Consider the following 13,767-nt stretch of genomic DNA (forward strand, 5'->3'; position numbering starts at 1 on the left):
TTTTGGGATTTAGATTCGACAACAACTGTTTAATCCTATCTCTTTTGCCTCAAAAGTATCCAAGTTTTCAAAATACCGTTCTTAGGATTCAAATTCGGCAACAACCGTTTAGTCCTATGCATCCTCTGCATTCTTTGAGATTCAGATTCAGCAATGACCGTTTAGTCTCATCAAGATTCAAATTCGGTAGTGACCGTTTAGTCCTAAGCATCCTTTACCCTCTTTGAGATTCAGATTCGGTAACGACCATTTAGTCTCATCAAGATTCAAATTTGGCAATGACCGTTTAGTCCTAGTCTTCCTATGCCTTCATCAAGATTTAGATTTGGCAACGACCCTTTAGTCTTATGCATCTTATGCTTTTCTTCAAGATTCAGATTTAGCAACGACCGTTTAGTCCTAGGCATCCTATGCCTTCTTCATGATTCAAATTCGGCAACGACCTTTTAGTCTTATCAGGATTCAGATTCGGCAATGATCGTTTAGTCTCATCGAGATTCAAATTCGACAGTGAATGTTTAGTCTTATGCATCCTATGCCTTCTTCGAGATTTAGATTCGGCAACGACCATTTAGTCTCATCAGGATTTAGATTCAACAATGACCTTTTAGTCCTAGGTATCCTATGCCTTCTTCAAGATTCAAAGTCGGCAACAACTGTTTAGTCTCATCAGGATTCAGATTCAACAACGACCATTTAGTCCTAGGCATCCTATGCCTTCTTTGAGATTCCAATTCAGCAACGACCGTTTAGTCTCATTAGGATTCAAATTTGGCAACGACCATTTAGTCCTAGGCATCCTATGCCTTCTTCGAGATTCCAATTCAGCAACGACCGTTTAGTCTCATCAGGATTCAAATTTGGCAACGACCATTTAGTCTTAGGCATCCTATGCCTTCTTCGAGATTCAGATTTGGCAACGACCATTTTGTCTCATCGGGATTCAGATTTGGCAACGACCATTTAATCCTAGGCATCCTACTCCTTCTTCAAGATTTAGATTTCGCAGTGACAGTTTAGTCTCATCAGGGTTTAGATTCAACAACAACCGTTTTGTCCTATGCATCCTATGCACTCTTAGAGATTCAGATTTGGCGGCGACCGTTTAGTCTTATTGGGGTTCAGATTCGGCAGTGGCCATTTAGTCCTATGCATCCTATGCACTCTTCGAGATTCAGATTTAGCAGTGATCATTTAGTCTCATCAAGATTCAGATTTGGCAGCGACCGTTTAATCCTATGTTTTCCAAAAATACCCTCACTCAAAATTACATTGTTCTCACGTTTTCAATCTCATAAAATTTTCCATTTTTATCATGCATAGTTTCTCATATCTACCTAGTTTTTCTCTTAGTTTTCATAGTGTTTCATGTGTTTTCATAGCATCCAACATATGCAAGTTCGCTTATGCTACTTAAACATGTGAACGGATATATTTTCCAACATCATTATGGCATAAATAAATAATAATAAAAAAAGCATATATGCAAAAATACCAAATATAAAATAAATGCTAGCATGTTTTCCTAGTTGCATTGCTAATAACATATTTGTAGAAAAAAAATAAAGAGTAAGAGAGAATAAACACTGACCTCAAGTGTAGAACATAAGACTGAAGCTGTGAACTAAAGCTAAAAGTTGGACTTGCTAGATTGCTACTTGCTCCAGAAAACTTTTTAGAACTGAGAATTTAGAGAAATGAGTTGGAAATGGCCAAAATGGAGCTTTGGGGGCCATTTATAGGCCACCATACAGCTTAGGCCGCTCGGCACACCTTTAGTGGCCGTCGGGTCTGCTTGGCGCACCATAGGTGGCCACCGGTCAATGTTGACTGAGTTAATGTTCACCGATTGACCGTTGACCCAAAAAAAAAAAAAATAGAGTTTTTGCATCAAAGGTCGCGTAAACATTTAGATTGACGTGGCGCAACCCATCCGGGCATCAGAGCACTCAAAGTGCCACTTTAGGATAAAATGACCAAAATGCCCTTGGTCAACCCTAGGTTGATCGAAAGACAAAATTGGTCAAAATCATCTCAAAAAAACATTTTTCATGTTTCTACATCAAACCTGAGGTACTCGGTGATTTTCGTCAACTTTGACCAAGTTTAACGCGAGCTTGACCCCCAAGGGCCCCAAAAACCCTAATTTTGATCTGATCGTTGGTACGAGTTGAAACTAGAATCATTGTGAATATTATTGAATTCCCTTTCCAACGACTATTTGTGGGTCGAAATCGAAGTCAAAACAGTTGAGATATCTTGAAAACTATGCAAGGTGTATTAGCTCACTTCCCAAGGCCATAACTTTTGATCCAACCGTTGGATTTCAAAGTTCTTTGGCTTTCTAGAAACTGCACATCCAGACCTTTCTAGGGACACTACGATCAACCTAATCTAAGGCCCGGAAGGCCTCCATCAAGCCGTTACAAGGAGGCAACCACTAAATGGCCGTTGGAGCTTAGCTAGCGGCCAAGAGTCACAAAATCGTTATAAATACCCCTAGACCCCCTCAAATCAAAAAAAAAAGAAAAATTGGGCATTTTGGAGCTGAGGTTTGGGCAGATTCTCTCTCCTTTATCTACATTTCTCTTCCAAAAACACAAAAAAACCTTTGATTCCTCTCTTTTCTCAAAATCAAGAAGTTGTGTTCTTACACTCTTTTTCCTTTTATTGGTCTTAGGACTTTGGATTTGAGGTTTAAAGGGTGTAGATGTAGCTTTTTAGGTATAATCTACACCCTTTGCTTTATCTTTGTCTATAATAAGCTTTATTGCTTTTCCTAGCTTGTTTATTGCTTTATCTTGCTTCCTACCATGTTCTATAGCTTTCCTAACATGTCTCCTTGCTTTTTACCATGTTTTAATGCTTTAATTTCTTGGGCTAGGATATGCCTAAATTTTGTGCTTATGCTTAGATCCATGTGCCTAGATGCCTTTAAGCATGCTTATGTTTAGATCCATGTGTTTATATGGCTTTTTGCCATGTTCTTGCTTAGATCTCCTTGATTGTGTATTCTTTGCCATGCTTATTGTCAGATTTGTATTTTTGTGTGCTCCTTGCCATCTTCATGTGTCTAGATCTACATGTTGGTTGCTATGCCATGTGCTTCTAAAGCCTTTCTATCTCTTGTTATCCCATTTTTCTTATGTTTTGGCCCTTTTGGTAGGATGTAGATCTAGATCTTGTGGTCTTGGTCTACATCCATGCACCTAGGCTTATATCAAAGGGTTTGGATCATTTCTTTTATGCATATCTATGATTACTTGCTTGCTTCTATGCCTTATCTCCATGTTTGCCTGTCTAGATCTAGGCTTTGCCATGGTTTGTGCCCCCAGTGGGTTTGTGCATGCCAGCCTTTAAGGCCACTTGCTAGTGTGGTTGCATCTGTCCCTCTTGTGGATTGTTTAGATGCTACCATTTATGAGATACACCTCCTTGGTGTTGGTGTGCTTGATACACACCTTTCTTCGCTCCATGCGATGTTGTCATGCTTACCGCTTTGTGCCACCTGTGGGCATAAGCAGTTTTTTGGAGTCGCCACCTAGTTTTTGCAATGGTTTAGAAACCATATATATAGTGTTCTCTCGAGGAAGGACCTTTGATCTTACTACTAGAGATATGGGTTCGGAGTTTAGATACATTCTTGGGAAAGTGTTAGGCACCCAAGATTGCCCCACCCTAAGGTTGGCCTCCAATCATTGTGTCTTACGTCTTAACCTTATTTAAAACATGTTCAACACTTGTATCTATACTCACACACACACACACACACACACACGCACTAGGATACATCTAAGCATACAACATGACATCATTATCCCAAAACACATACCTATCTATAAAGCAAAAGGAAGCCAAATCACACACATATACAAACCTTAGCATTCATCTAGCATGTGAAAACCCTATCATACACCTAAAACAAGGCAACAACTTAATCATGGTAGCAAGGTATCATGGCAATCATAAAATTATATAAAGCATACAATTGGGATCAAAAGACATAAAACAAACATTCAAATAATATACATTATCAATTGCATGTTCATACTAATGCATGACTTATCTTTACTTACCTTTCAACAACACAGCACCTATGGCATCATGTATGGACATGTGAATGCATGTTTATGGCATCAAGACGAAAGAAAACCCTAATCTAGCATATTAGGGATAAACAACAGATAAAGCATGTGAAACAGAGACTCAGATATGTGTACACATATGAAAAGGGTTCAAATAGGGGCAAGATATGTGAAACAAACAAACCAAACAAAACAAAAATCTAAATTAGGGTTTCTGGGCAAATGCTTGTATATGCAGACAGAGGCCTATGTATGTAGAATTTAACATGTGTACGCATGGGATTGTTCAAAAACCCTAACCCAGAAACACGAAATAGAAAAACAAAGCAGAAACAAAAACCCTAATTCTAACAACCAAACATGCTTTGAACATAAAAAGAACTATAAAACTAACCTAAACAAACATGCGTAAATATAAACTAAGCAATAAAACAGGCTAAAATAAAGATTAAAGTTAAAAGAGAAAAAGGAAGGGTATAAGGGATACCTTAAACAAAAAGCTCTTCAAGCTTGATTTTTTATCGTTCCCCTTAGTCAAATCTTTCATAATTCAATAAAACAGCGATTAAAAACTTTAAACTCAAAGGATTAGGGCCAGAAAAGGCCTTAATTAGATAAAAATGACTTGAGGGTGTTTTGTAAAAAAACTCCCTTTTGATTCATTAATTTCTAGTGAATCTTAGGTTTTTTCTTAGGATTTTTTTGTGTGTTTTGAAAATATACCATGTAAGGCTTTATATAGTAGAAAAAATGGGGTTTGGAACGGCTCCCAAACGATGTGGGATTCATTCCAAACCTCAGCCATTATTGCAAAAAACTTGCCTTTTTTATACTTCTGAAACCCTAGCTGTGTGTGCAGGAGTATGCCTGAGTACGCAGGCTACTGCCCACATATGTGGGCCGAGTGCCACTTTGGTCATTTATATACAAAAATAAATTTTTGTGCATTTAAAAAGTTATATTTTTCATGTTAATATTCCTCAAGTCAATTTGATATCTGATTGGGCTCTAAACTGGCCTTGTGCCTTAGAGTTTGGGCATCATTGGGGAATGGGGGCTTGAGTCGTAAATGGTACAAAATGCGGTGCCTACAAATGCCCCTTTTTTTATTCGTGAGCTTGACTAACGGAATAAAAAGAATAAAGGATAAAACATTTTGTTTTGACATATGGTTCGAGCCCAACTTGCGCACACGGCACACAATACGCATACATGGGGTAGGGTGCAACTCTGTAGAGCTGCGTGGGATTCGTATGTTTGAAGTCCCACCTTTGTTTCTTGAGAAAAGAGCAACAGCAAGTTCATTATCCTATGACTTGTTTTGCCACTTGCAAGCAAATGGCGAGTGATTCACTATCCTATAGTCATTAAAAAGAAAAAAAGAAAACAAACAAGGGTGCTCTTTGAGCTAACCCAACAAACAACAAAAGGATACAGTCTCTGTGGTGTCCATCTGGGGCTTTTGCCTCAAACTTCTCTGGGTGACTTGCTTCTCTTGTCTTCTTCTTTTCTTTCTCTACCTTTTTAGGTGAGGCTCTTTCCTTGGGTTGACCTTGGTCTCTTTTTGTCTATCACTATCTCTACCTCTTTCTATTGTGCCTACATGTTCAATTCCCAGATGATATGTGCACGATTAGTCTTGATTGTTGGATCCACTAGGGGTAGTGAAAACTCGCTGAGGAGTAGGTATGTATGGGGAAGAATCTTATGCCTCTTTCATGAATTACTTGGGGATGAGAAACTTGCTGAGAAGTAGTAGAAATGGACTTGCCGAGGAGTAGTGTAACTTTGTAGATGTGTGATCCACTGGGGAAGAATCTTATGCTTCCTTCATGGTATGCCGGGGGCTTTGAGGAAGAATTTTCTGCTTCCTCACTGGGGATACTTTAGTTGTACTTGGTTCATTGGGGAAAATATTTCTACTTCCTTACTGGGGATTGTTTAAATATGCTTAGGTCCATCAGGGAAAAATATTCTGCCTCCTCCATGGGGATGATGTTCTAGATATGCTTGATTCATGGGGAAGAATCTTCTGCTTCCTTATTGGGGATAGCATTCTTGTGTTTATGTGATCTGCTGGAAATGGTTTTAGGATGTATATGCTTTAATAAGGGAAGTGTTTACTGCTTCCTTTACTGCTCACTAGGGAGGCCTTGGTGACTTGGTGCCCAATTAGGGCAATCTTGAGATGTTTTTCTTTTATTGTTCATGACTAAACTACACGTAGTTTAGTGGTAAGGCCTAAACTACATGTAGTTTAGCCATCAGGTGTGTTCCCACCTTTTCATTTTTCCAAATGGTTACTAACTGATTCTTTTTCTTCTTCATTCTCTTCATCTCCATCGTCTCTTCACATTCCTCATAACTCTTTTTTTCTCTCTCTATAAAAACTTCCCTCTTCTCTCTTTTCCTCACACCATCTGATCCTCTCATTCTCTCAAACTCCTTCATTTTCTCATTTTCTCTCTAAACTCTCTTCATCTCCTCCAATAGCACCCAAGGCTAGGAAGTCTTCCTATGTACTTTTCTTTGATGCATTTCTCCTCACCTGCTGGAGTGGGCAATGAGATTGATAGGGCCTCCTCCACTGACATACCGACTAGAAAATCACATTCCCATGGCTGAATTTGTAAGTTTTTTCAAGCTTTTCTCATTTTCTAGTTTCTCTTTGATCTTCCGCTTTAATGTGATTTTGTCCATGTTGTAAATGCTTCGTTTTGTTGTGGGATGAGTTTAGATGAAAACTTGACATATTAGGAGGGGTAGGAACATGTTTAGGAATGATTTTGGGTGATATATGCTGGAAAATGTCGATGGAGTCTTCCTGTTTGTGCTTCTACGTGCATGGGCTCAAGCCTACGTATACAGCTTGGACTTATGCATATGCAGCTTTGTTCTTACGTATGCAGGTCTATTCTTGAGGCTCTGCGTACATGGGGATGGGCCTGCGTACACGGGGTCCTATCTACGTACGTGGGCTTTGACCCGCATACATGAGGTGCTTAGCAGAGGCCTTACTCTGCCCATTTTCACTTTTCTTTCAACGATATCACTTCTATATGCAATCCTAACACCCCTTTTTGTCATTTTTGCATCTGAACATCTTGCATCCTCCTTTTTATCTTTATTCTTGCATCAAAAACATCATTTTTCATCGTTTTCGCTTGAATCAAGAATCTAATGTCATCTTCTTCTCTTGCAATCCTCATCCCCTTATGCTAGTAGGGGAAGCACCAATAAGATGGTGGAGTGGTACAACCTTCTCATTCCTGAGACTAGGGCTTATATCATTAGCCTTCTTCCGGAAAGGCCTGCAAGTGCTACCTTGGTGCAATGCCTCATCGAGAGGTGGTGGGATACTACTCACACCTTTCATATTACTGAGCAGGAGATGACGGTGACTCCCTACAACTTCTACCGCATGACCAACCTTAGCTTCGAAGGGGCCATCATTAGTTTGGACGGCGTGTCGGACATCCAACTAGGACTTGACATGTTAGGAAGGAAGTACTCCATCAAGACCATCTACTACTTCGACTTGGTGTTGGATTACATGCTTCTCCCACAAAGGACTATAGAGGAGCGCATCTGTATGGCTAGGGCCTTCCTTTTACCCTTGTTGGGAGCTTATCTCTTCGATAATGGTGGGCAAACGATGTCCTTAAGGTGGTTGACCCTCTTTCGGGACTTTGCTGAGGCATGGAGGGCCAACTGGGGGCAGGCATGTCTTGCCTATCTTTACTCTACCCTCGACACTCATAGCCAGGGCACCCTACAGCAATTTATGGGGCATTGGAAACTCCTCGAGGTTAGTTTTCTTTCCATTTCTTGTATTTCCATTTGTAGCTTATAGTTTTGCAAACTGTATCATCATACAAACTGTCATCTTACAAACTGCCATCTTGCAAACTGTAATCTTGCATCTAACCTGCGACTTTTGCTTCCTTTTGCAGTGGTGGATTGTTAGGTATGGCCTCATAACTCCGACCACCGATCTAAGTTTAAGGGAATTCCCTTGAGTGAGGGCCCACCTTGTTGGGTTAACTTCGGATAAGGTAAGTTTAAGAGTTCCAATTTTCATGTTTCTTCATGTATTTCGCTTAGGATACTCTTCTTCTAACCTTGTATCTTTATAGGTCAACTGGACTCTATGGGCCGACCAGCCCCTTCTTGCTTCTCTGGACTTGGAAGCTGCAGCCATCGTTGCTTCAAAGATTACCCAACCCTTTGAAGAAGCGGGTTTGAGGGCACTCTACTTGGCGGAGAGGGTGCGGTGTCAACTGGTAGGTAGAGATGACCCACAGATTCCGATGGATCCTTCGGAGTTCGTGCTTGCCCCACACTCCATGACCGATGCCAAGTACAACTCATGGAGGAGTGATGTTCCCTACATCGGGCAGCTCCTTGAGGGTTTGGACTATGAGGAATTCAACATCACCTACCTCATGGCTTCCCTTACTACTTAGGTATATGCTCAATCCCTTCTTCTTCTTTTCCTTTTCCTTTGCCTTATTTGTCATGGCTTCTAATGGTGGAAAACTTGTAGTAGCAGGAGCCTGCTGCCGTTGAGCTAATTGATCCTCCACATCTCCCTTAGACAGTTTATGCTTACAGCCCTGATGGCTTTGCTCGGGAGCGCGTCGTGCCCCATAATCCCAATGTTATAGGCTACCCTTTTCCTCCAAAAACTCAGGCGGTGAGTTCCTCTTTCCATTTTTTTTTTTGCTGTCTCTCTTTTTTTCGGTCACTAATCCTTCTTTCTTAGAACTACAACCCACCATCCAAGAGCATGAGGAGTTGGTATGGTTGGCTAGGAATCTCAAGCTGAAGGTGACCAACTATTCAAGGAACTTATATGGTCTTAGAGAGGCGGCCTACTCGGGTAGTGGTGGTGATAATGAAGATGATAATGGTGATGGTGGTGGTGGTGGTGGTGGTGATAAGGAGGATTTGGAGGCGACTCCTAGCTATCAATGAAGGAAGAGGCGACACCATTGATTTCTTGCAGTCAAGAAATATAAGCATACAACACACATTTTTCTTTTTTGTTGCTTTTACTTTTTTATTTCCTTCAGCAAATATTTGAATTCAGTTTGAGACAAAGGGTTGTACTTAAGAACATCTTTTTACACTTACACTTTTAATTGGGACTAGTACTTAATTTACAAGATATATGGTTAATTGTATGTTTCTATACAACATTGCTTCTTTGATGCTTGAAATCTTGTACTTGAAATATGTCTTGAATGATCCTTTAGGTTGTAGGAACCCTAGGGATGCCTTGGAGTGAAAAAACCATGCTTAAAACAGGGGAGAATGAGCTTCTGCCAAGCGCTGTGCGTACGTGGGGATGGGCTTGCGTACGCAGGGTTGACCTTGCATACATGGGCCGCAAATTAGAGGAAACCCTACCTCTCTAATTAAGTATACAAGTAACCGTTTAGGTCCCCAAAACCTCACCAACGTATTTTCAACTCAAAGAGCACTTTTTTAAGGTCCCCCAATGGCAGAAAACTCTCCACTTGATGTCTCGGCTTGGATTAGGAGGCTCGGTTCCGATTTCAAGGATTCCATCGCCCCCTATGGTCTTTCTTGTGTCTTTCCATACCATCAAATAAGGGTGGATGAGCCTCTTCTTCGTGCTGCTGCCAACTATTAGGTCCCTACTTGGCATGTTTTTCCGCTTCAATAAAGTAGAACTATGCCCCACTATCAAAGAATTTTGTGCCATAATGGGTGAACCAGAGACTGACAATCTCATCTTCCTTACCATAGGTAGGGATTTCCCCTCCTTGCTGCATGTTATGTTGGGCGTCCCTCTTGCTACGGCAAATAGGTGCTGCGTCTTTAGCAAACTCAACCTTAACTTGGTACACTTTTCCGACTCGGCCCTTCCCGTGGGTGAAAGGCCACATTCATACTTCCTTCATGCCTTTTGCTTATGTGCTCTTGCAAGGTACTTCTTAGTCTAAAGGTCATATTGTGTGGACCTCCAAATGTGCATGGTGGTCTATGAGTTAAAGAGAGGTAACTCAGTGGGCTTGATCTTGGTGGAAACCCTCAATGGTTTAAATGCCTTTCATAGGAAGGAAGCAAGCTTCTTTGCAGGAAGTCCTCTTCCTTTTTAGGTATAATCCCTAACTTTTTCTTAGGTTCTCAACCTAATGGGATTCCTCTAATTTTGCATGGATTGCCTTTCGGTTTTCAACCCATCGAGGCACCTTATATCGTCTTTTATTATTATTACTTTTTTCACTTATGCTCTCTCTTCATTTTTTGCATTTTTCTCTTTTTTCTTTTTTATGCTTTCCGTTTTCTTTTTCTTTTTCTTTTTTTTCAAATATGGCTACAAGAGAGGCTTCAGTTGTTTCAACCTCCTACTGTACCCCCCAACACATACCTCCTTTGGCATTTTAGGGACCGTTGGCTTCATCATAATGACATGAGCTTTAAGGCATACGCGGAGCTTATGGGTCACATCAAGGAAACTGACATTCAATGGGTTATGGAGTGGTGGCACATTGCAAGGATGGTTCACAGTTTTTGGAAGGACTACTGTGTGCCTTTAGTTGGACTTTGTTGCTGCTCATACTACTCCACTTGTCGTATCTCAAGGAAATTTGGAGAATGTCAAGGAGCTCCTAATGATGAAGGTGCCTTCCACATTGAGGTGTTTACTAACAGGATCTTGGGTAGGTTTCGTGAGGCTTGGTCGCGCCATAGGGTGATTAGAAGCATTGCTCCTCCTTGATATATCTATCTCACTGCTAGGTACAAGCAATGGTTGGAAGATGACATGAAGTGGATTCTGAAGGATAAGAAAGCTTACATGAAGACTAGCAAGAAAGCAAAAAGGGTTGAGTGACCACCTTGATATGCCTCTTATTTTACTTTTTCGCACTTTGTGATTCTCATGTTTTTGTTTTTGAATTTAATAAAGGATTGGAATGTTCCAAATCCCCTATAAAAACAATCTTGTTACCTTCTAATTTAAGCAATAAGAGAATCACTTTTTTTATTATCTTTGCTTCGTCATCTCATTCCTTTATTTTTTATTTTTCCTTTTTCTTTTCTTTTTCCTTTGCCATGTAATTTTTGCCCATGACATCCCTTCAGGAATTTTCGCCATGCCTATGGTCTTTTCATCTAACTTTTGCCTAGACCGCCCTTTCGGGTTTTCAATCTAGTAGGGTTCTTTTGCCTTAATTTTTGCCTAGGCCGCCCTTTTGGGTTTTGCAACCTAGTAGGTTTTTTTTTTTCTTCTTTAAATGTTCTATTTCCAGAGTCTATCCATGTTAATTGGGTGAAGCATCTCTTCCCCATTCAAGTCTGTGATTCTCATAGCACCTCCAAACATGATCTTCTTAATAATAAAAGGCCTAGACCACCTTGGCTTCATCTTTCCTCTTGGATCAAAAGTCTTATCTCTAAGCACCTTTAGGACCAAGTCCCCTTCTTTAAGGTTTCTCAGTTTCGCTTTCTTGTTGAATGCTTTAACAATCCTTTTTTGGTACCCTTGTGCATGATATTGTGCCCTAACCCTCTTCTTATCTATCAAAGACAATTGTTCATATCTCGCCTTAGCCTAATCCTTTTCTAGGACTCTAGTTTCCACCAATACCTGCAAAGATTGTATCTCCACCTCAATAGGAAGCACCGCTTCACTACCAAAAACCAAAGAGTGAGGTGTTACCCCAGTCGATGCATGAATAGAAGTTTTATAACCCCATAAGGCAAACGGAAGCTTCTCAGCCCAATCTTTGTATGTCACTACCATCTTGGCTAGGATGTTCTTCACATTCTTATTAGCCACTTCTACGGGGCCTCATTAGCTTGTGATTGATATGGTGAAGACTTGTGATGCTCAATTCTATATTTTTCCATGATTCTTCGAACTTCATCCTCAAAGTGAGAACCGTTATTGAAGATAATCTCTTGGGGCACCCCGTACCGACATATGATGTTGTTTTCTAAGAACCAAGCCACATGCCTAGCCTTCAATATGGAGTAGGAGGCTGCCTCCACCCACTTGGTGAAATAGTCAATTGCCACCGGGATGTATTCATGCCCATTTAAAGCCTTGGGAGCTATCCTTTCGATCACATCTATGCCCCAAACCGAAAATTACCATGGATAAGTCATGCTATACAACTCACTAGGCAGTACATGGTTCAAGTTGGCGTGCATCTAACAATCATGGCAACTCTTCACTTAGTCCACACAAGCGGTCTCCATTGTATTCCAATAGTATCCTATCCTTAGGATTTTATTGGCTAACATTCTCCCCTTCATCTAGAGGCCGCAAATCCCTAGATGAACTTCTTCCGTTACCTTTTCAGCTTCTTCCTTCTTCAAGCAACAAAGGTGTATACCATCGTAGGACCTTTTATAGAGTTTTCCTCCATATAGGACGTATTGTATTGCCATCATCCTAATGGAACAACGTTCTCTCTTGTTGACACCATCCGGATATGCCCCTAGTTTCAAGAATTTCATGATGTCATAGTACCACGAAACTTCCTCTTCCTCTATGGTCATTACTGAAGCTTTGGTCTTCCCGTTGTGTATTTCCTCTTCCAAGGGTCATGTCCGTACTCCCTCAAGCATTTCAACCATGGAGGCTAGGATAGCCAAGACATTTGCAAATTGATTTTAAGCTCTAGGGATGATTGTGTACTTAATCCTGTCAAAGGTCTTGGTCAAGTTCTCCAAGTATTATTGATAAAGCTACAAGTGTTACTCCTTCACCTTCCATAACTTTTGTGCTTGGGCTATAACCAAAGTTAAATTTTCAAAGATTTCGGCCTCCTTTACCCTCAACTCTCGAAGAGCTTCCATTCTAACAATACAAGCCTCATATTCAGCCATGTTATTGGTTGCCTCAAAGTTCAACTTGATTGCCAAAGGTATGTGAGACCCCTTGGGAGTGATTAAGAGTATCCCTGTCCCATTCCCATATTGGTTTATGGCTCCGTCAAGGTACATCTTCCATGTCCCTGACTCAACATCCAAAATGTCCTTATCTGGAAAGTCTTCTTTACCATCTTCCCCCTCTATAGGATTCTCGATGCAAAAATTTGACACAACGCTCCTTTTAATAGTTTTCCTAGCTACATACTTCAAATCTAATTTTGCCAATAAGATCAACCATCTTGACAATTATCCACTCAAAGCGGGTTTCTCAAAGAGATACTTCAATGGGTCCATTCTTACTACCACCCATATTTGGAAATGTAAGATGATATGTCTCAACTTCTGTACAACCCAAACAAGTGCAAAGCATGACTTTTCTATGGGAGTGTACCTAGTCTTATAATCATGGAACCTCTTGCTCAATTAGTATATGGCCCTCTCATTCTTGTCATCGTCTTCTTATGCAAGCATACTTCCAACCGCATCCCCTATGATAGAGAGGTATAGGAGTAAGGATTTTCCATGTTGTGGAGGCACTAGGATAGGTGGGTGGAGGAGATATTCCTTGATAAGTTCAAAAGCTTTTTGGCACTCATCATTCCATGTATGTGATTCATTCTTCCTTAGGAGTTTGAAGATGGGCTTGCAAGTGGAGATGAGCTTGGCAATGAATCGACTAATTTATTGTAATCGACTCAAGAAGCCCCTTATCTTTTTCTCACTTCTGGGTAGAGGCATCTTCAATATGGCTTTGATCTTGGATGTTTTG

General features: G+C 40.6%; 1 protein-coding gene across 1 annotated transcript; it reads right to left on the reverse strand.

Annotated features, from left to right (window-relative positions):
• Window positions 1-10,695: 10,695 nt before the first annotated feature.
• On the reverse strand, window positions 10,696-11,862 carry LOC126713066 (uncharacterized). Its single transcript, XM_050412714.1, has 2 exons — window positions 11,707-11,862; window positions 10,696-10,893 (listed from the first exon to the last, which is right to left on the reverse strand). The coding sequence occupies exons 1-2, from the start codon at window positions 11,860-11,862 to the stop codon at window positions 10,696-10,698; spliced, it is 354 nt and encodes a 117-aa protein (XP_050268671.1).
• Between the last annotated feature and the right edge of the window lie 1,905 nt (window positions 11,863-13,767).

This window comes from Quercus robur, chromosome 1, assembly GCF_932294415.1.
Source record: "Quercus robur chromosome 1, dhQueRobu3.1, whole genome shotgun sequence".
Taxonomy (NCBI): Eukaryota; Viridiplantae; Streptophyta; class Magnoliopsida; order Fagales; family Fagaceae; genus Quercus; species Quercus robur.

Excerpts from the sequence above, each read along its gene's own strand:
- LOC126713066 (XM_050412714.1), bottom strand. The coding sequence starts at position 11,862 with ATGGTAGTGACATACAAAGATTGGGCTGAGAAGCTTCCGTTTGCCTTA. Across the intron at positions 10,894-11,706 it reads TGGAGATACAATCTTTGCAG|AATCCACTTCATGTCATCTT; the intron begins GTATTGGTGGAA and ends CTTATCCTTCAG.